Raw genomic sequence first — 24,042 nt, 5'->3', positions numbered from 1 at the left:
CCAGCGGTCTGAGCACGGGAGTGTACAGACCCAGAAACAAAAAAGGGATTAGACTTTACCCTGACCCTGTTGGCTTGGGAGCACGTGAGACACAGCAATGGGGTCTACTCGCCACAGACTGGGTAACTGTACAGTGGGGTACTAGGCCAGGTTGCAACAATAACAACATATAAACACGAAGGATATCACAGTATGACTATCTAGTATTAGAAGTCACTGTATATATTTTAAAAACATCTGAAAAGCACAATTGATATCTAACATTCCACCCATGACTGATCTCGTCTCAAAGCCTGTTTGATACGAACAGCCCTGTTGAATCCATTCCCAGTAAAATATGACCACAAAAGTAACCATCTTTTAAGGAGAATATCAAAAAAGCCCTGTATTTTGGGGAACAAATTTACCATTATGTATTCTTCCTCTCTCTCATCATACTCCTAGGTTTTACCAAGAACAACAGGGTTTTTTTGTTTTGTTTTGTTACCTGTTTGTAAGTGCCACTTGGTACAATCGAAAATCTTGCATTCTTCCAACAAACTGCTCTAAACCTATGAAAATATATTATAAATAAATAATCTAATTCCATCAACCAGAAATCAACTCTACACTGCATGAAAGCACCTTTTATTCAGCACATAGTGATCTCTCTTGCACAATTACCTCCCATGAATGAAACCATCTTGGATGTGGACAAAACTATAGAGGGCAGTGAATTAAATTTTTGATAAAAAGAATGATTTATAATAACTTTATAGGAACATTTTGTACCTCTCTCTTTTCTGATTAGAGAGGTGGCACAGGGACCGGCTCATTAGACAGAAGTAATGAGCCAGTCTATGTGCCACCTCTAATTAGAGAAGAGATACAGTAGGTACAACTGTACCTATCAATTTATAAAATAAAGATAAAAGGTATTTAAAATATTCCTTTCCTTTATACAGTCATTAGGTTGATAGTATTCAAAAGTTAGAATGACAACAGAAGACATTTCCAGACATTTTAAGAGTTTTTAAAAGTAGGATGGAAAATTACTTTTCTTGGTTGCCCAATAACAAAATAACTCTGTTTAAGACAGACACAGATATATTTAGGAGTTAGTTCCAAATTACAATATGTTCTGGATCAGTGGTACCTTTTTTGTCCACAGGGCCAATTCATCATCGTACAGAATTGAAGAGAGCCACAAACTAACAGTACCCGGATTTTGCACTGTTCATACAATGATGTAGAATTTGTCTAATTCTGAATGTAGACTGATGTAGAGCTCTATAAATCATGATGTAGTCTGAAAGGAAGGACTGGTAGCAGTAGTAAGTTGTTATCTATGTGAACCAGTCATTAGTGAAGGCTGAGGAACCCCACACTTTGGGAGTAGCTTTCATGAGTATTTGATAGAAAGCAGAGGAATATTAGGCATCAGGAAACTTGAGTTCTCTTCCTGGCTCAGGAAAGGAAAGTTGTCTACTTGCTACAAACAGTCCAGATAAGTACACAGATTTGGCATATTTATTCTGAAATGCAGTGGGAGATACTTGCCATGTTAGATACCTGGTTTCTAGAACATGCTGAAAAAAATCTACCTGGCTGTGATAATCTCCATGACCTATTATGCCATCATCCAGGCACCTCTGTTTTGGTGCCAAGTTTCTGAGGAATACCATTTACTAATGGGCATTTTTTGTTGCATGGAGCCGTGTGCCTAGCTTTATGTACCCTTTCAATATGCATTACATCACTGAAAATTAGCTTGCAGAGCTACTTACCATGGTTTTAGACACACATCAAGCATATAATACTTTGAATGCTGAGCATACAGTGCTAAAATACTGCAGAACTTACCACTGAAACTTTGCCCAATTTGCAGTGCCCCGTCAGCAGCAAGGTCTGCAATTGGTCCACCAAGTATTCTTGAATCAAAAGCAGTGTTGTCATCCTCCAAACCATCTACAAAGAAACTGATTTTGGTGTGATGAACCTACAAAGATATATATAAAGAGGCAAATAAAGGTTCATTAGAAATAATCATTTTGAATTTTGTACTAATTGCATCTATTATTGATTAACCATTTTGAACGAAATAAGGGAGTTTTTTTACTTTCTTGATATCTTTTAAATTCCCTGGCTTGTTTTCCATATTTACTAACTAATCTTCCCACTAGTAATCTAGGTAACAAACATGTCAGAAACATAGACTAGAAAAGTATCATAATGGTCAAAGCAAACAAAAAGCTACAATGAATTAATATTAAGGGATCTGTCTGATTGAATCAACAAACAAACCAAGGAAATGCAGAGTCAAGGTTATCACTCCATTCCCAATTTTACTGTAATGCCTAGGTATTTCTTCATTTTAAGATCAGGGCTTCACACACCATAATCCTATTAGTATTTTTCCTTGATGGGGAGGACATTTCAATACATCTTTCTCAGAGTACTGAGGGTATCCTTCCTTCACTGTACAGAACAGTAATTAAAATAATAATTACTACTTTCCACATTACATCCAAGGATCTTAAAGCACTTTACAAACATTAACTAATTATGTGACATGCTTGTGATATATCATCCTCCTTTTAAAGATGCGTAAAGAGAGGCCCAATGAATTTAAATGACTAGCCAATGGTCAACACACAAAGTGGTACAGGTGGTACATAGATTTCAAGAGTCCTTTGTGCTAACCATGAGAAAACCCTGAATTTAAAACTATGATTTATTTTTTTATTTTTTACCATCTACAATTTAAAGTAAACAGAAGTTGCATGAATGTGTTAGGCTTGTATACTGGAAAAAATAGGTCTGACAAGAATACAAGAGCACAGAGGTGCCTAATCAGGCATTCATGGGGATCAAACCCAGACCTGAGCCAGAATCTGGTGCACAGTTTAAAAAGTTTACTTTATTGTAGGGCTGTCAATTAATCACAGTTAACTCACGCGATTAACTCAAAAAAATTAATCGCGATTAATCGCAGTTTTAATCGCACTGTTAAACAAGAGAATACCTATAGAAATTTATTAAATATTTTGGATGTTCTTCTACATTTTCATATATATCTTGTATTCTGTGTTGTAACTGAAATCAGAGTGTATATTTTGATTACAAATATTTGCACTGTAAAAATGATAAACAGAAGAAATAGTGTTTTTCAATTCACCTCATACAAGTACTGTAGTGCTCTTTGTCCTGAAAGTGCAACTTACAAATGTAGATTTTTTTTTGTTATATAAGTGCACTGAAAAACAAAACAATGTCAAACTTCAGAGCCTACAAGTCCACTCAGTCCTACTTCTTGTTCAGCCAATCGCTAAGACAAATAAGTTTGTTTACATTTACAGGAGATAATGCTGTCCTCTTCTTCTTATTTACAATGTCACCAGAAAGTGAGAACAGGCATTTGCATGGCACTTCTGTAGCCAGCACTGCAAGGTATTTACGTGCCAGATGTGCTAAACATTCACGTGTCCCTTCATGCTTCAGCCACCATTCCAGAGGACATGCTTCCATGCTGATGATGCTCATTAAAAAAATAATTAATTAAATTTGTGACTGAACGCCTTAGGGGAGAATTGTACGACCCCTGCTCTGTTTTATCTACATTCTGCCATATAGTTCATGTTATGGCAGTCTCAGATGATGACCCAGCACATGTTGTTCATTTTAAGAACACTTTCTCTGAGGAATTGACAAAATGCAAAGAAGGTACCAATGTGAGATTTGTAAAGATGGCTACAGCACTCGACCCAAGATTTAAGAATCTGAAATGCCTTCCAAAATCTGAGAGGGAGGAGATAGAGAGAATGCTTTTAGAAGTTTTAAAAGAGCAACACTCCAATGTGGAAACTACAGAACCCGAACCACCAAAAAAGAAAATCAATCTTCTGCTGGTGGCATCTGACTCGATGATGAAAATGAACAAGCATCAGTCCACACTGCTTTGGATGGTTTTTGAGCAGAACCCATCATCAGCATGGACGCATGTTCCCTGGAATGGTGGTTGAAGCATAAAGGGACACATGAATCTTTAGCGCATCTGGCACGTAAATATCTTGCAACGCCGGCTACAACAGTGCCATGAGAACATCTGTTCTCACTTTCAGGTGACATTGTAAACAAGAAGCGGACGGTATTATCTCCTGCAAATGTAAACAAATTTATCTGAGCGATTGGCTGAACAAGAAGTAGGACTGAGTGGACTTGCAAGCTCTAAAATTTTACATTGTTCTATTTTTGAATGCAGTTATTTTGTACATAATTCTATATTTGTAAGTTCAACTTTCATGATAAAGAGATTGCACTATAGTACTTGTATTAGGTGAATTGAAAAATACTATTTTTGGTTTTTTTACAGTGCAAACACTTGAAATAAAAATAAATATAAAGTGAGCACTGTACACTTTATATTCTGTGTTGTAATTGAAATAATATTTGAAAATGTGGAAAACATCCAAAAATATTTAAATAAATGGTATTCTATTATTGTTTAACAGTGCGATTAATCGCACAATTAATCGCTATTAACTTTTTAATCGCGCGATTAATCACGATTAATTTTTTAATCACTTGACAGCCCTACTTTATTGATAAATGAAGCACTGCAAACCGTTCCCTTTAATTTATAGAGCTGAGTGAATAATTTGGAACAAATACTTTACTAGATTAATTTAGCCTCCTTTTTCTGTTCACAGAATAACTATGAGCAGATCACAATTTCCTCAATTAACTAACTTTTTGCCTTTTACTCCAAAGACTAATCACAAACAGTTTGCTGATAGTACACAATACTCGACATTCAGAACTCAAACTATGTTGCTTAGTTGCAACTGGGTGTGTGTCATATAGGCTTGCAACCTTTTCTTTTCTGAGCCACGCAAAATTTTGCCAAGTCTTCATTCCTAGAAAAGTGAGATGAATAAAGTTACACATATGAATAAATGTTTGCACTACTGGAGCCCAATCCTTGTTGTAAAGTATATGGTTAGACACTGGTCTCTCTTCCTAGAGTGGCTCTGTGCCTGGTATATAGCAAAGTGTTTGGGGAAAGTTAGCCCTCTTGATGTGTCAAATAGTATCCCATTAAATATACGATAACATAAAATATACCAAATGCACTGATTTACTGTCATTTTTCTGTCATTACCATAGTGATTTTACATGAAGTGTATGCATGTGACTGTGGGGATTCACCAAGTATATGGTCAGTCCCTTGTTTAGATCACTTCCTGGGCTATTTAAAAGTTGCTTACCACAAATAATCATGCATACAGGTTTGAAATGTGGGGCCAAATTTGGAGATGAGGTGGTGGCATCAGGCAGCCTGTTATGACTCCTTGATTCTCTCCCAGGCTCTGAACACAAGTTGGGGCAGTCTGGGGGCTTCTCTAATTTGCACCATCTAATATGGACCCCAAAGGACCATCCACCAGCTTAGTATGGCAAAGCAAGCACAACACATTCAAACAGGCCTCTGACATTCCTCCAACATACCTTCCAACCCCGATATGCCCCTTTCGTCAGTGGCTGCAAGGAGTGCTAGCTAAACCTACTCTGTACCCACTGGAGATTCCCCTACACTAGGGGATGTCTATGCAGACAGTCTTCACTCCAGGCAGTGATTTCTGCAAGCATTCTTTTTCTTGCCAGTTCATGTTAAATTTGAGTTAATATTCAGAGAAATATTTAGTGGCAGTCTCCCAGTCCTAGTAATTCAGAAGACACTGAGCTTTTTTCTGTTAGGACTGTTCTGAATTAGCGTATAAGTTACATGAAATTAGAAAGAATTTATAACACAGCAGGCTTCTAGGTGTGATTTTATGGAATTCAAAAATTTAATCTGAAAAATAAGGTCAGACACACGGGAAAGGAAACCACATACCAGTTTCATTGCCTTATAGCCATATTTCCCTAACTTAATTAAATATATTAAATGCAACTCATTCAAAATGTTCAAACTCGCCCGGATAGCTCACTTCATTAATAAATACAATGAATAAACTTTATTGAAAAACCTTCTTTATTTATGTGAGTGATTTATTCGCAAGAACATTCAAACCAGGAATTATCAGATTTTAACTGTATTTTGTTTGTGTGAGGTTTATTTCAAATGATGGTTTGGAGAGTGTCAGATTTCAAAACATTATTTTGTTGTTGCCAGAATGTTATTTCCATTTTGAAGAAACAGGTAATCATGAACTTAAATGGATGCCTGGTGAATCGTCTCTACTGATAGAGGCTAAGAGAAGCTGGAGTGCTCTAGCCTGCCTTGAGATCCACTCTAATCAAATCAAATAGGGCTGGAATAATTGCATCTTTAAGAACAAGGGGTGTGTGAGGCCAAACAAAAGGCTTATGAGCCAACGCAATTTGGTGCAAAAGGAAGGCGAGACCCTGAAAAATTCATTTTGAAAATCAGAGAATGAGCATTCAGAATGCTATTCCACCAACAAAACCTTTCAAATTCTGACCAAGATAAACAGCCACAGTTATCTATAAATCTAAGCTTGAGTGATTATCATCGGTGCTTCAGGCACCATGATTCTATTAGTATTTTAAGAAAGAAAATGTGAAATGAATAGAAAATTGATTTTATGGAGAAAATTTATTTCCCTTAAATTATACTTTAAAATAAATATACATGCTGAGTTTTATTATTGTTATTTCCAGATGCAGTCAATATTTCCCAAATTTAGACAAGGATTTATTGCCCTTCCACTGAAAAAAAATTGGAAGGTTATCGTCATAATTACTAGGCATCGAGATTTGTTCAAAAAGTTCTTGCATATGGGTTTCCCCACTCTAAGCACATCACTTTCATTTTAAGTTAGCTTTCTGTGTTGACACATCCATGACCCAAATGCAGGAAGATCTTATTTAATTTAATACAAAGCCTTTAAACAGCCAATGCCCTGTATGTGAGAGAGTGCGTGTGTGTGTGTGGTGGTTGAACTGCAGGGAGGGGTTGCATCACATTTTTTACAGCCTTTTACTGTCATTTGGTGTTTGACTGTTATCATTATAAAAGATACAGGCTTTTCTACTTTGTTATTTGTAGCATTATCTCATGTTTTACAACATCTTTGCACAACATGCAGGCACATGAAATATAACTAGTGAAAAGTTCTCAGTTGTATTAATGCATAAAAAAGAATGTGGTTCCATCTCTACTGTCTTTACCCAGCCAAAAGCTGATGAACAGCCAATTTTCCTTTATCACATTAGCACAGCCATGAGGGAAACACATTTGTTCTAGTCAGCTACACTAAAGATACTATTACCAATCTAACATATACATGTTTTATATCAGCAGTATTCTCAGAGTATGAGGGAGCCAACAATATATTAACACTAGCATGACAGTTTATTTAAGAAAAGAAAATTGTCTCTGTAGAGGGATAGAACTTAGAAATGTATGGCTAAAGCTCAGTGTCACTGGTCTAATAAAGGTAATAATTCTTAAGCTTTCTTTATAGCAGGTAACACTCCTGTGACAGCTCTGTCATATCATTCAAATAAAAATGTTGTCTTTTTACAAGTTTAAGTGCACCTTTATTTTGAGTCAGATATGAAGCATGTTTTTTATTTTCTGTTTTCATGGTAATAACATCTGTACTTGGGGGTGAGTAGGCCAGTTCTCAGCTCCATCAGCTCATTACAAATTTGCTATCTCAATTCTTCTAGGACCCAATTCTGCCACATTTATTTTGCCCTGAGTAGTACCTTATTCTACAAGTATTGCTATAGGAAATCAGTGGGACTATTGGCAGAATTGGACCTTAAATGATTAGATATTTTATATAGTAAAAATAGATTAATACAATCTCAAATCTCTCGCCAGCTTTCCCACTCCCCCTGCTGCAACCTCTTTATATTAAATAGGATTTAGAATAGTTGGGTTTAATATAGCACATTCCCAAAGTAGCCCTAAGCACTTTACAGTGCTGAACTGGATATCAGTAGTGCAGTGACTGTGTACAGCTAAGGCAGCAGTCATTATGCATTTGGCAGTAGCTCAATGTGATGATCCCCCTGCTGGTTATTAAAGGGGGTATGAATACTTGACAGAGAAAGAAATTGTAGGAGGGGAACCATGTGTGGTATAAAAAAATCCCAGTGGCTCTCCAGTGTCGGAGGAGGGGAATGTCTCCAACTTTGGTGTCTATATAAACTAAGCTAAAGAAGAAGAAAGGTGGGAACTGAATTGACTGTTTGATGTGATTATTTAAAGTGTCCTCCCCAGGAGCATTACATTATATACAAAACCTTGAAAATAAACTATTTTTACTGTCAGATGCCCAGGACAACAGGATTATCCCCCTATTCTGCTATCAATAAAGTTCTATTCGATCTTTAATTTCCCCCAAGAGAGCAGGAAGAGATGGAGAGAGGAGTCGAAGTGTGGCCTCATGGTTTTACAGAGCACAGGACCTGAGACCTGTACTGCCAGAATTCTAATCCCAGCTCCGACAACTGTCCCAATCTGTTAAATATTCACTAAAGCACTGTACAGGTAGGTTGTGAGGAATAGTTAGTTACTGAGCTAGATTCACCTTGAAACTGTGCTGAGTTTGATACAAAGACCAAAAAAAAAAAAAAAGGGGCAGTGGAAAATCCACGTAGCAGGAAACTGGTGGTGCAAGGTGCCCAAAACCTCTCCTTTAGTGGAGGGCCTGTAATTATCCTGCACAGCCTCAGCAATGGGCTGTCCAGTGAGATGGGGGATAAGCATCCCTCTTAAAGTCTGCACTAGTGAGGTTTTCATAAAGCCCCAGCTATGATTAAAACTGACCTCGGCATCCAGAAACTCCAAGAAAACAAGAAGTATGGTCACCTGCCCTCCCTGGGGTAAATCCCCCATGGGGGCAGAGGGTCAGGCTGGTTCAAAGAAGTGCGGTTTGCATGAAGTTAATCTGGCCCAACGGTCGTAAAATGAGGTAAGATTAAAAAATGCATTATAAATGCTAAATATTATCTCATTTGAAGATCTGTTCCTCCTGAAGACCCAGCCACATTGTCCAAAAAACTGAATTTAACAATAGTTCTGAATCATGGGTTTGACCATGCAGAGCTGTAACACATTTTACTGACATACATGGACTATTATTGTGCTATAACTATAATGTAATATAACTGCAACATGGGATAGGTCACAACGAAGATCAACAATTGTTTCCATTAAGTGGATGGGACCTAACAATATATCATATGCCTAGTATCACACTGGAATGTCAGCTTTAGGCATAATGGTAATAAAAGTACGTTGTACTTCTATAGTACTTTCACTGCCCAAAGTACTCAACAAAGGGAAGTAATTATGACCGTGTTCTACAGACGAGAAAACCGAGTTGTAGAAAATTTAAGTAGTGCAGGCATGTTCACACAGTGAGTCCCTGTCAGAATGCATAAGACAACCCAGGTATCTTGACTCCAATCTAGACCATGCTGCTGGCCTTCCATGCATAAACCCAAGTCCTTATGTACCGGGAATTGAATACACAAACTTTTGTCCCAGGGGTAACAATACTGACTGAACTTCAAAGACATTAGAGTACTATATACATACAATATGTAGCATATAATGTTTTTATGTATGCATACAAAGCTGTCACTCAAACTGACATTATTATACAAAGCAAAACAACGGAACTACTTTTACAAGAGGTGGTGAACTGTATTATTGGACTCCTCTACCCAAGAAAATTGTATCCCTTTAACTAAATCTGTTTAGAAACTGGTTTAGTTAAATTAGCGCGTGTGTGTGTCTTGTGTGGCCACTCTTATTTTGGTTTAGTTAAATCAGTAAAATTTTCATGTGTCGACAAGGCCGTATAGTAGAAATAAATCTCTGCCTTAGCACTCCCCACCGACGAACCCAACCATGAAATACCCTGATAAAAATATGAATATGGGGGGGGAAGGGGGGGAAGAGTCAAGAAGAGAGCAAGAGAATAGAAATCTTTAGGTTCCATTAAATAAAAAATTACTTATATTATTTGTATTGCCGTAGAGCATAGACACTCCAGTCATAGACCAGGGCCCCATTCTGCAAGCAACTGTACAAACAGATGGTTTCTGCCCCAAACAGCTCATAGTCTATGTTTTATATGCTTTAAATAAGTACCTGCTTTACCATAAGTACTATCAGAAAGCTACTGTGTGTCCTATTGGAATTTTTGCCAGAAGAAAAACTTACAAAAAGTCCTGAAGAAGAGCTCTGTAGAGGTTGAACGTTGGTAAAAGAGGCAAACAGAAGTTGATCCAATAAAAGACACCACATTACCCACCATGTCTCTAAATTAGGCTGTCATGGGATAAGATAGAAGGTCATCTTATGGATCAGTAAGTGGTTAAAAGATAGGGAAAAAAGGGTAGAAATAAATGGTCAGTTTTCAGAATGGAGAGAGGTAAATAGTGGTGTCCCCAAGGGGTCTGTACTGGGACCAATACTATTCAACATATTGACAAATGATCTGAAAAAAGGGGTAAACAGTGAGGTGGCAAAATTTGCAGAGGATACAAAACTACTCAAGATAGTTAAGTCCAAAGCAGACTGCAAAGGGTAACAAAAACAACAAGGAGTCTGGTGGCACCTTAAAGACTAACAGATTTATTTGGGCATAAGCTTTCGTGGGTAAAAACAGAAGTGAGGTTTTTACCCACGAAAGCTTATGCCCAAATAAATCTGTTAGTCTTTAAGGTGCCACCAGACTCCTTGTTGTTTTTGTAGATACAGACTAACACGGCTACCCCCTGATACTTGACAAGAGTAACAAAGGGATCTCACAAAACTGGGGGACTGGGCAATAAAATGGCAAATGAAAGTCAATGTTGATAAATGCAAAGTAATGCACACTGGAAAACATAATCCCAACTATACATATAAAATGATGGGGTCTAAATTAACTGTTACCACTCAAGAAAGAGATCTTGGAGTCATTGTGGATTGTTCTCTGAAAACATCCACTCACTGAGCAGAGACAGTCAAAAAAGCAAAGAGAATGTTGGGAATCATTAAGAAAGGAATAGATAAGATGACAGAAAATATATAGCCTCTATATAAATCCATGGTAAGCCCACATCTTGAACACTGAATGCAGATGTGGTTGACCCATCTCAAAAAAGATATAGTGGAATTGGAAAAGATTCAGAAAAGGGCACAAAGATGATTAGGGGTATGGAACAGCTTCCTTACGAGGAAAGATTAATAAGATTGGGACTTTTCAGCTTGGAAAAAGAGATGACTAAGGGGGGGATATGATAGAGGTCTAATAAAATCATGACTGGTATGGAAAAAGTAAATAAGGAAGTGTTATTTACACCTTCTCATAACACACGAACTAGGGGTCACCAAATGAAATTAATAGGCAGCAGGTTTAAAACAAACAAAAGGAAGTATTTCTTCACAAAACGCAGTCAATCTGTGGAACTCTTTGCCTGAGGATGTTGTGAAGGGTTCAAAAAAGAACTAGATAAATTCATGGAGGATAGGTCCATCAATGGCTATTAGCCAGGATGGGCAGGGATAGTGTCCCTAGCCTCTGTTTGCCAGAAGCTGGGAATGGGTGACAGGGGATGGATCACTTGATGATTACTTGTTCTGTTCATTCCCTCTGGGGCACCTGGTATTGGCCAGTGTCAGAAGACAGGGTACTGGGCTAGATGGACCTTTGGTCTGACCCAGTATGGTTGTTCTTCTGTTCTTATTTCTGATACTCTAAAAGGAATGTTTCCTTTTACTTGTTAAAAATACATTCTTTTTAATGTCTCACCATAGTTCCTAATTTCCATAGGACAGAATTTTAATTCTAATGTTTTACCTCAGTCTATTGCTCTAACAACCATACCACATTGTCTGGTAAGATACACGGGAAAACTAGAAGGGCCTCTTCCCTGGCATATAGATCAGGAAAGAGGGCTTTTGCAATAGGTAGAACCTCTTATAAGCAGAGGAAAATAATAAACCTTCCACTAGCCAGTCAGGCTAAATGACACCAAGCCTAACCAGTCAATTTACTGATGGCTGCAGGTTCAACTGCAGTCTCCAACCCAGGATCAGCTATGCCCACCCAAGAAAGTCTCAGGTGACAGGGACAACATGACATTTGTAGAACCCAGTGCGGAGGGGACACACCCATGTTGCTATGGACAGCCACTGTCTCCAATCAGGAAGCACACCAGTAAACCATGATATATGCTCAGGACCCTGGGGGTACTGCAACTGGCTTATTGCTGTAGGGAAAAACAAATTGCAAATGCACCTGCTACCTGACTGTAAAGCAGTGAATGGAGCCATTATGAACATTAGGTGTTCGCAAGATGTAAAAATGAAAAATCTGTTTGTGTGTCAGATAAGAAAAGGAAGCGAACACTTTCCCCTAATTTCAGACCAATTGGGAGCTGGGAGCATGTTGAGATAGTCTCCAAATTAATTTAGTTCATCCGTTAAATAGCTCTCAATTACGTACTAGAAATTCCTCAGGACTAGCAATACTGTTAATAAGAAAATTGTGCACTTATATAAATTCCAAGGATTTCAAAGCAGATTACAAACAGTAATTAACTGAGCCATACCATACATTTATGAGGTAAAAAAATATGGTTATACTCATGTCTCAGATGGGCAAACTGAGGCACATGGTGGTTTAGGGCCAAATTTTCATCTCAGTTATGCTGATAAAAATCTTCAAGTCTATTGAAGTCAATCAAATTACTCTGGATTTACACTGGTGTAAGTGAAAGCAGAATTTGTCTAGTGATTTGCTCAAGGTCATGCAGTTAACCAGTGGTAGTCACGTCTCCCAAACTACCAACTTTAAATCAGTACACCATATTCCCTTACAACTGTTCCGCATCATGTAATTTTGTATGTTTCTTCTAGTGGATATTTCCAATGTATGGCCTTTTCCTGAACTCATATTCTTTGACTAAGTAGTAAGCTTCCCCAACTCTCTTAGATGCATTGTGAACACTGTACACATCAGGAGCTCTCTCAAGAAGCTCACTATACAGAAATGGACAGTGTATCAAGACATTTTTCCCAAGGTGATAAAACAGATTAAGGATATGACAAAAATGACAGGCCTATGGCTTCCTTGCATACTTTAATAGAGACAACAAATCAGCAGCGGTCACTGATGACAACAGATGAAGATATAATAGATGGAGGAGCAAATTAGCGATGCTGCTACAACAGTCTAAACTCGAGTGTACATTTTTTTCACCTTCAGCAGGTCTAAAAATGTTACTTTTGCCTACATGTAGGAAGATAGATAGCATATTTTACCATTAGGGGTTGATTCTGTCCTCTGATACACAGGTTCACATCACCCCACCTTCTGGAAAAACAGCTACTGAGCACAGGCATAATAGTTAACAATAAAAGACACACTAATGGACATTTACACATCAAAAAATGAGAGAGATGTAGGTTATGTACTTAGATGTTTCCTTGCACAACGGCAATGGTTACAGATGGGGTATTTATTTAGAACGTTTACATATTTTTTAGTATTTTGATCTTTTTAAAGCTGTGGGTGAATTCTGTGCTCCTGAAAGCGAGAGGCCAAATGACATTGGCGTGAATAGGCAAAGCATGGCAATGAGACACTCAGAGATCTGTCAATACAGTCAATCCTAGTCTTCAAATCTCATGCTATTTTCCCTCTCATGAGTAGAGGCTGCTGGTTGCATTGAATTGTGCCAGGCTACATGGCAGTTTTATGATATTAGAGAGTAGAATGAGACCAGCAAACTCATTTTCACCTGTGACCAGGGCTATATTAACCCAAGTACAGCCCACTGACCCTAAAATTTTGTGTTCCTCTTTGCATATTGACAACCCTTGGGTCCCAATGTGCCACTAAAGTGATGCATCGGGAGCAGCTGAGATCATTTTGTTTCATGTCAACTCTTTCTTTTCACTGAGTCAGTTTCCTTCATTTACACATTTTCTGTAAAACCATTCTTCCCTCTGTCCAAGGCTTTTTTCCCCTGCCTCCTTTTCTTGCTTCTTATTTTTCTTTTCAGCATCAGTCACACACTCTTATTTTGTATTACTCATTTTTATTTCTTCCTTTAAGGTGCCCTTTTCCTTATAAGCCTGCTGCTTCTTCCTTCTCTACAGAAACACAGTACTGTAAATTTGGCACTCAGTCCAGGGCCCACTGGGACTAATATCCCTTCCCACAAACCTAAGCAGTCAGAAAGGGAAGGAAGGATATATCCTAATACTCTCTCAGCAAAGTAAACAGAATATAAACATCCCACCTGGTTCCTTTCTTCTAGCCCCTTCAGCAGCTACACAATGGTTACTCTAGAACAGGGGTAAACAACCTATGGCACGCGTGCCAAAGGTGGCACGCGAGCTGATTTTCAGTGGCATTCACACTGCCCGGGTCCTGGCCACCGGTCTGGGGGGCTCTGCATTTTAATTTAATTTTAAATGAAGCTTCTTAAACATTTTAAAAAACCTTATTTACTTTACATACAACCATAGTTTAGTTATAGATTATAGACTTATAAAAACGTTAAAATGTATGACTGGCACGCAAAACCTTAAATTAGAGTGAATAAATGAAGACTCGGCACACCGCTTCTGAAAGGTTGCCGACCCCTGCTCTAGAAGCTCCACAGTTGCAGTAACCTCCACAGCCTCAATGCTGGGGTCCTAGCCCTCTGGAGCTCATTCGGATGGGATACCCACCCCTAAACAGCTCCATACCACCTCATCCATCACACACCATCTTCCTTACCAGATCAAATCACTCCCAGAACTGACTGTCCCAATGCAGTGTCTGCTTATACAGCCTCATGAAGCCTATTCACCCCTCACAACTGCATAATAATGCATTATATACCTAGTGAGCTACAAACTCTAGTAGAGTGAAATGGTCAAGAACAAGTACAATATACCAGGGATGACGTTACAGCAAGATTTTTACGTACACCAAAATCTCTCAGTGCTCTCTTTCTGAAGCAAAGCATACAGCCCCATAGATGAAAGAATAGAGTGGTTAATCTTTTGCTCTTTGCATTTTAATTTTTGAGTTGGAATGAAAATTGAGACAACACAGAGGGAACTTGGCAGATCTAACGCTTGGCAAGAGATAATTAATTTATGTAGCAAACATATGAGAACAAGACACACGTCACTTTTAACATAAAAGAGCCTCTCTGCATATGTCATGAGGAATTTGTCAGGGGCCTTGTTCTCAAACAGACAAAAAAGATGCAAATGCCATGTTAACAGAGGGGAAAATCAAAGAATGACGTCCAGGAGGACAAGCCAGCTCAGATAATTTATCTACATAATATTTGACAGACCAATGGCAACTTCTAAGCTAGTAACACAACTTGTTGGTATGTCTGCCAAGGTACCTGGTGCTGTTTCAGCTGGAAATCCTGTGTATCATAGTTTCAAATGCATTTGTCTTTATAGATCTCCATTGAGAAAGAGAATGAAAAATGCCACCTCATGAGGCTATTATACGTTCTTTGAAATTTCACATTGTTCCCAGATTGTCTGAATATTATATTTTAAATATAAAAAATGCAAGAAATGTACATACATTAATGGTAGCCAAACTGAACACAAAGGCCGTGAAAGGATTTTGGCTCTTCAAAAAAGATTTCTACAGTCCCATATTTCCATATTGTAACCTTACAGTGTATCATTCACACGGCAAAAAGTAAAATGTACTCAATCTAAGCAGTCACAACACTAGATATATATAACAGGGCCCCCGAAACCTGGTACAAACTATGCTACAAACCTGAAACACGAGGGAGCAGCCAAAACAAAAGAGAAAAATGAAAGAAAAAAAATGAAGCCCAAAACCACATTCAGTGTCTGTTAGATGGTGCCCTTCAAGTCTTCTGGGCTCTCAGACCAAATGGAACAAAACTGGGGCCGAGTTCAGTTTCCATTGAAGCCAATGAGAGTTTTGCTACTGACTTCAACAAGAACAAGGTCAGGATCCTATGTTTTGAAAAAAACAAGGGGGGGAAAACTGGATTCCTTAATTTTCAGCTATTCACTCTAGATATTTAAGTGAAATCAAGCCATGTTTGTCCCAAATTGTCGTCCATTGTCTGAGCCTAGTCCAAAATACTACCCAGATCTGTCTCCTCATTACCACTTCCTGCCACTCTAAACTTAAGAAGAAGAAAAATCTTAAAGGAGGAAAGTCTGTATCCCTATTCCTTGGAGAGAAAGGAAAGTGGCAGCTTTGAGTGTCTAATAAATATGTTAAATAGATTATACTCAAAACTAAAAAAAAAATCCATCTTTAGGCCATTAAAAATCATATTTATTTAAAGTTATAAAAAAGTGCAAACTGTGTACTTACACAATATGTCAGGGTGAGGTTGAATTTCACTACACAAGCAGGGATTCATTTTAAGCAGATTGAAGTTTACAAAGAAATATTCTGAAATAATTCAGGAATTTTATTCTAGATCAGCATTCAGTACATGGAGTTGCAATATATTCAAGTTCATCACAAACAGGTTCAACTGTATCTAGATCTATGAATGAACCTACATTTTAACCCATGGTATTTCATTCTAATTTAGCAAAGTTATGAGAAACATGGCAAGTTAATTTGATTAAATATAAGGGATTATATATAAACATATGTACTCAGGTATGTGAAATATACTTGTGTATATACCAGGCGTGGCCAAGCTGTGGCTTGTGAGCCACACGCAGCTCTTTTACAGTTTGTGTGGTTCCCGGAGCCCTCCACGCTCTCACCCACAATTCTCCACTTACAAGACTGGCCAGTGGGGAACTTGGGGCTTCTGCCCTGTAGTGGGGTGGTGGAACTAGGAGCTTCTGCACTGCAGGGAGGGGGAATCTAAGGGCTTTAGCCCAGCGGGGGGGAAGACAGGGTATTGGGGCAGTAGCCCCACACCTTAGCAGGTGCCGTCCCACGGGGCCAGTTGTGCGTGTCTTGAAGATCTTCAACGTCTGAAGTTTATTGTATGCGGCTCAGAGGATCAATAAGTTTGGCCACTCCTGGTATATACCAGCCGTATGTGTACATGTGTATATATAATCCCTTAATATTTATTGTTGTCCAATCTTGCTGCAACATGCCAAGCACCCTCAACTCTTAATGAATTTGGAAGATCTCAGAACATCAGCATAGAATGTGTTTGTCTGCAGAACAGCTGTGCCCCAAGGAAATAAGTCCAAAAAACTCACTTTTTACTTTAAACTTCCCTTCGTTTTCATTCTTATACCCCTTTTGTGCTTCTACTCTCCTTGTTACACTTTGGGTATATTTGCACCTGGAGCTGGGAGTGAGACTCCCACCTCATACAGACATACTCGAGCAAGATCTCCTCAAGCTAGCATACTAAAAATAGTAGTGTAGCCGGGGTAGCATGGGCAGCAGCACGCAGCACCACAGGCTAGCCATGCCGAGTACAAACCCACCTGAACCCCATAAGTCTATCCTTGGCACGGTTAGCCTGTGCCGCTGCTCGCTGTGGCCTGTGCTAGCCCAGCTACATTACTATTTTTAGCGTGCTAAGTCAGAGAAAGCAAGCGCAAGTACATCTACAAGAGTTGGGAATCACACCCATAGCTCCAAGGATAGATGCAGCCTCGGACAATTGCTTTTCAAGGAGTACCTAGCACCAACATCTTGATCAGATGGCTTCTGAAATTAAAATTCCTTAACTGGGCAAATGCACTTTTTAAAAATATTGAAATTGAATCATTACAACATTTGGTCCAGAGATACAAGTGGACTGACTAGATCTTAGCTGTGAATATATTTAAATGTGGACATACACAGGCAATAGTATGTAGGTAAAAATAGGATATGAAATAAACATTAGCCATCAACTCTAAGCTCACTGTCAAGAGTGCACCAAGGCTTCTAACCACAGAGTTCAGCTGAAGGTAACTATCTGTCAAATGTAATCTTTACAAGTGAATATGCTTAAGCTGGTGCTATGAATCAACCAAAATTGCTTTGGTCTTATTGACATTCAATTGCAAGGAGTTGCAGCTCATCCAGTCCAACAGACAGTCTGACAACACCAAGAGTGCTTCAGTGACAGAAAGCTTTAAATATAGATGCAACTATCATCACAATACACACGGAACTAAACTCTATGATCCTTCATACCATCTTCAGAAATTGGTCAGTCAGTCATCAACTGGCCAGAGATGCCATAGGACTGCATCATCACGTTCTGCCTTTTGCCAATTCCTGTAGTTAACAAATCATTATGACTTCATAAAGGGATACAGGTTTGACTGACAGCAAAAGACACTTGATCCATCATCACTCTCCCCTTTACATTTTTCTCTCAATTCACCTCCCTTCTTTGTCACTATAGTCTTCATTTTCCCTTCCTATAAAACAAATGCCACATTCAAACTCATTTAAACTACATGCTTTGGCTTGGATGAGAAGTTAAGAGACAGATCCTCAGCTGGTGTAAATAGGAATAGCCCCATTGACCTCAAGTTGGAGCTATACTGATTTATAGCTGCTGAGGCTCTGGCCTTAAATATGTTTAATTCACTTTCTTCCTGACAGCTGTCATTTACATCTCAAAACAAAATGCCCAGTAAGGTGTGTATGGGAGGGCAACATTGGAGGGGAAAGAGTCATTCATATCAAGTCTTATGTGGTGACCTGATCCATGTCCTTACTTTCCACAAAAGGAACTTTTCCAACTGCTAGGTGTTCGCAGGATCCTTTGCACTGAAACTAGGGTTGCCAACTTCATACTCGCACAAAACCGAACACCTTTGCCCCGCCCCCTGCCCCGCCCCTCCTCCAAGGGCCCACCCCTCGCTCACGCCATTCCCCCTCCCTCTGTTGCTCGCTCTCCCCACCCACCCTCCCTCACTCACTCATTTTCACTGGGCTGGCTCAGGGGGTTGGGGTGCAGGAGGGGGTGAGGGTTCTGGCTGGGGGTGTGGGCTCTGGGGTGAGGCCAGGGATGAGAGGTTTGGGGTATAGGAGGGGGCTCCAGGCTGGAGCTGAGGAGTTTGGAGTGCGGGAGGGGGCTCCAGGTTGGGGCAGGGGGTTGGGGTGCAGGGGTGGGGGTGAGGGCTCTGGCTGGCAGTGCAGGCTCTGGGGTGGGGCTAAGGATGAGGGGTTTAGGGTGTAGGAGGGTGCTCTGGGCTTGGACCGAGGGGTTCAGAGGGCAGGAGATGGATATGGGCTGGGGCAAGATCCAGCTGGGGGTGCGGGCTATGGGGTGGGACCGGGACTGAGGGGTTTGGGGTGAAGGAGGGGGCTGGGACTGAGGGATCGAGGGCAGGAGGGGGATCAGGACTGGGGCAGAGGGTTGGGGCACGGGAGGGGATGCAGACTCCAGGCAGTACTTACCTCAAGCAGCTCCTGGAAACAGCGGCATGTCCCCCCTTCGGCTCCTATGCGGAGCCGCAGCCAGGCGGCTCTGTGCACGGCCCAGGCGGCAGGCTCCACCCCTGCAGCTCCCATTGGCTGCCCCTACACCTGGGAGCTGGAGGGGGGACATGCCTCTGCTTCCGGGAGCCACACAGAGCCAAGGCAGGTAAGGAGCCTGCCTTTGCCCTGCTGCACCGCCGACTGGACTGTTAACGGCCCAGTCAGCAGTGCTGACCAGAACCGCCAGGGTCCCTTTTCGACTGGGCGTTCCAGTAAAAAACCAGACACCTGGCAACCCTAATTGAAACAAATCCTTTCACACCAGTGCCAGCTGTTCCAATCCATGACAGCCGTATTTTTTTCAAAAAATTGCATATAGCCACACAGGAAGTGTAAGATCAATCTATCTGCCTTGAGCTGCTCCTACATCTACATTCTTCCCCTCAGCATGCAGTGCATTGAGTCACCTCTAAGATGCAACCATGTAAAAAGGTTTTGGGGGTACCACAAACACATGAGACCCGCAGCCATGTTGAGGAGGACACTAAAATGTTTTGGAAGAAGAAGAGACGTGCTCTCATTCTCACTTCCCTCAATGGTAGTGCCTACGTTCTGAGAAACTGCAGGACTAAAAAAAAAAAAAAAGCACTGAAAAATAGTCAGAGGCTTGAGGAACAAACCTCATCAGGGGACCAGAGTGACAGAACTGTCATAAAACAGAAGGGCTGGGGAAGATAAAGGGACAAGAGGAGGATTGATAAAGAACAGTGAAGGAAGGGAGAAGCACAGGGTCAGGAGGGGCAAGTTGTCTCTTTGCCTTTCCTTTTTTTGCCTCAGGCCCATATCGGCCTTTCCCTTTTTTGACTTAACTGGGATGAATTTTAATTTCAGCCTCTCTACGTGTTTTGTACACTGTATACTTTCCATTTATGTGGAGTGGATTTCCCATTCATCACAAGATTTCAGGCAAAAATCCCAGGAGCATTTTGCTTTCCTTCAAAGTTAGCTTTGCTAAAATCAATAACTTTGGGGCTGCTGCCTTTATCTAGTACATACCCTCAAGAGCATTTCAAATCTAGTGATTTTGTGATCAGTTGATCCTGCCTGTTCTTCATCTCCATATGTACATTCATATTTATATTCTCTCCCAGAATAATATTCAGAATACTCTTGCTGTATAGTCTAAGAAACTGCATAAAGGCAGCAATCTTGCATTTGCACTGGAATCATGTTCTCCTTTGTAATTTTAACACAGAAATCAGTTGGGATTCTTCCTAACAACTTCACCCTAGATTCCCCCTTTTCCCAAATGATCAAAAAATTGCTCTTTTTAGGGGCCTATTATATGCTGGAAATAAACATTTTCTGATCTATTTTTTCTGGCTACCTGGAGGTCTATTGCAACTACCTTGTATTGTCCTTAACTTCTATACAAATATTTATGATTTTTTTCCTCTGAAGACTCAGTGTCATCCCTCACCAATATTACTACCTCTTTTCCAACTTCATATTAGCTCTTCCCTCACTAAAACTCTGTATCTTGGTATTTTAAATCCCCCTTCATTTTCCTGGTTGTCTCTCTTCTTCCAATAATATCTTTCTTATCCTTGGAAACATGTCACTCCAGTTCAGCAGTCTTATTACATATGCTCCTAGCGTTTGTATAAAAGATACTTAGCTTTTCTCTTTTCCCTCCTTTATTTTTCTTTCTCACTATCTCCTACAATGTTAATCCCTTCTCAACGGGAAATGGTTTTCCTTCAATCCAAGTCTTTCTTTTTGTGCATAGTGCCACTAGTTCAGCTTGAATCCCCCAAAGAACCATGTAAATTAAAAGAAAAGAAGGGGCCAACAATGGAACCCTGGTGTGCTCCTGAAGCAATTAACTTGGTGTGCAAGAACAAGCCATGTATTAATACATATTTAACCTCAGACTGTGAGATGAGAAGGGAACCAGAACATGGTGTGGCCCTGAAGGTATTTCAGGGACTATAGACAACCTAATGGTCACCTTCTGAATAACTCTCTCAAAATATTTTAATGTCAAGTAGCACTTAGCAGAAGAATGATCCAAAATAACCATCAAGTGTACCATTAATTACTTGGACAAGGATAATAGTGCTGTGAGAAGATCTAAAATCTGAGTGAAATCACATATCTGATTACCTGACCAACTAGCCAGAAGATGACAGATTAGGAAGAGAGGCAACATATGAAACAGGTCTGTATTTTGATAAAGAATTAGTATTTAATCAGCAAAGATTGAATATTGTTTTAAAATTTTAAAAAGAGCATCTGTCGAATCAGAGATTAATTGACCCCTATGCTCTATAGGCAAGAATTGCAAGTAAGAGTCTGAAAATGTCACTTAATCCTTTACTGGTGTGTAGATCTGGCTATTAATATGAAGCAAGATTAAAATTGTTAATTGTAGTTCAGTTGCATTCCACCCCAAAACAGCATTGTGTCAATAAAAATATTCTTTATTACCTCAGTTAGTAGTGCCCTATTATGCTATTAAAGATGCCTCAGGAGAGAACAAACCATAAATTTCAGGAGAGGGGGTGGAAATGTAAGCTCAAAATTGTAAACAAACATTCTGAAAAACTTTAAATAATTAATGAATAAGCTTTTCTCTAACTGCTATTTTAGCAGTCTTTGCTCTTCCATATGCAACTGCAGAGGAGCAAGTAACTTGTGCTGCTAATGAGTTCCAAACAATAAAACATAAGAGGATACTAGTAATCAGATCTGAAAATAGATGAACAATTGCTTTCTTGCCGCATAATAACTCTATTTTTCCCAAGTCACAGAACAAATCAGATCCAAGCGCCAATGATCACTATAGTAACATGAAAAGAGACAAGTATTAAGGATTCAACAAGCTGCCTTTTAGAAGCTAAAACAGCTACATAAAATAGACTTGCCAAAATTAATTGAAACAAAAAGCTCTGGAAGTACATTTGAGATAATCTCATAAGATCGCACTTTTTTCTTTTTTTAATCTGTTTAAAATACAATGCTACCACTGATTCTGATTTTTTTCCTGAACTATTTGTAATCATGTAAATGAGTAATAAGATGTAGATGTCAAATGAAATGTTGGTTTTAAATAAAGTCTCTGTACTTTAGCAGTCAAAGAATAAGTAACTATTTGCATAGATGAAGGAAGTGAACAACTATCAATACACAATGATTAATACATATTACATTATTGATTATAGACCTATTTCTAATCACCTGATCAGGATGTATTCAATATGTGAGCAATGTAGTGACATTTAGGCACCGTCCAGTGCTGAACATGGTGCAGCACTGAACTGACTAGGGGGAACTCTGGGCAGAATTATGGGTCAGAAGGCATAGTCTCCCCTCAGCTCCCCAATGTGAAGGGGGAATGGGCAGACAGCCAGCTGGTGCTTCTGGTTAGCTCCATGAATGCAGGAAGATGGAGAGGAGAAGAGGGAGCTGCCCTTGAGTGCCCTTCCACCCACACTGAACATCCAGGCAATGGCCAGGCACAATCTAGCAGCGTAACCAGAAAATCATCTTCTCCGACTGCTTGTACCACACCACTCCTCTATTTACAGCTTTCCATTGTCTTCTGCAACAAGATCAAGTCCTTCCTCATTCTAAAAGCGATAAACTATTCTGCTTTCAATTCACGTTTCTTCCCCTCTTATTCTGTCCCCTGCACCAATGCCTAACTGTTCCCTTCTTGCCTTCTCCCATACTTAGCTTCCTCCACAGAGTTTCCCAGCTTCAAACTGAATTATTCAAACTGGGCACAGAAGAGAAGATTTTTGCCTGTGTGAGAGAATTACACATCCTTTTTTGAGTACTACCACCTGAACATATACATTTTGCATTTTATATGCACAAAACCTATTTAGACAATGGATGGGATCTGCATATGTAATTTCTATTGCTCTACAAATGCTGTATGCAGAGGTGATAGCACTCAAAACATGAATGCAGAAGTATCTGCTGGCAGAAAATTGCACATGTAGAAATGGAGGCTGGATTAAGGACAATTGGAAAATCTGGTCTTTAGTTTCTTGATCTGATTTTTGGCTTTTCTTTCACAGGAAAACCTGAAACTATTCAATAATTCATTTTAAAAAAAGAAATCAAAGCCTGCTCTAAACATTTCACTACATTTCTGAAGCTTCCAGTTAAATTTCAACAGAAGGTTTCAGGTACTAACTCAGGACAATTTTGATGTTTTGTTACTAATACTGACATCAGATATACTCAGATATTTTGTAACTCTCACAGTTTGCTCCCTAGAGAGCCTCAGGGAATACAGCATGTATACCAATTGGAAAAGCACTCATACAGCTGTATAAACGTATTTTATGTCACTGCAATCAATAGATAACTGGGAAGAGGTTTATCAAGGTGCGTACATGGGCATGCACTCAACAGATTAATTCAGTCATGGTCTCTCTAGTCTAATGAAAGCCTTGCTTACATTTGCTTTTGCATTAGGACTCCAGATTTCTGACCATCCCAAATTAGATATATGAATCCAAAGACCCTAGTTTAGACACAGGGTGACTGTGAAAACCACACACCACTTCTTCATCTCTTGATTCTTTCAATTAGTTACACAATCCTTTTTGATTATTAATTTTAATACCTATTTTGGGCACTCAGAACACTT

The 24,042-nt window shown here is 39.5% G+C and overlaps 1 protein-coding gene across 1 annotated transcript in view; it reads right to left on the bottom strand.

Moving 5' to 3' along the window:
• USH2A (usherin) overlaps positions 1-24,042 on the bottom strand; it is a 578,278-nt gene that overhangs the window by 537,427 nt on the left and 16,809 nt on the right. Inside the window, exons 3-4 of the mRNA XM_065401740.1 lie at positions 1,843-1,978; positions 488-551 (exon numbers count right to left, since the gene is read on the bottom strand). Coding sequence (XP_065257812.1) covers positions 488-551; positions 1,843-1,978 — 200 coding nt within the window. The remainder of the gene's footprint in view (positions 1-487; positions 552-1,842; positions 1,979-24,042) is intronic.

Source organism: Emys orbicularis, chromosome 3 (genome assembly GCF_028017835.1).
Source record: "Emys orbicularis isolate rEmyOrb1 chromosome 3, rEmyOrb1.hap1, whole genome shotgun sequence".
NCBI lineage: Eukaryota > Metazoa > Chordata > Testudines > Emydidae > Emys > Emys orbicularis.
This window is presented reverse-complemented; position numbering and strand designations above follow the sequence as displayed.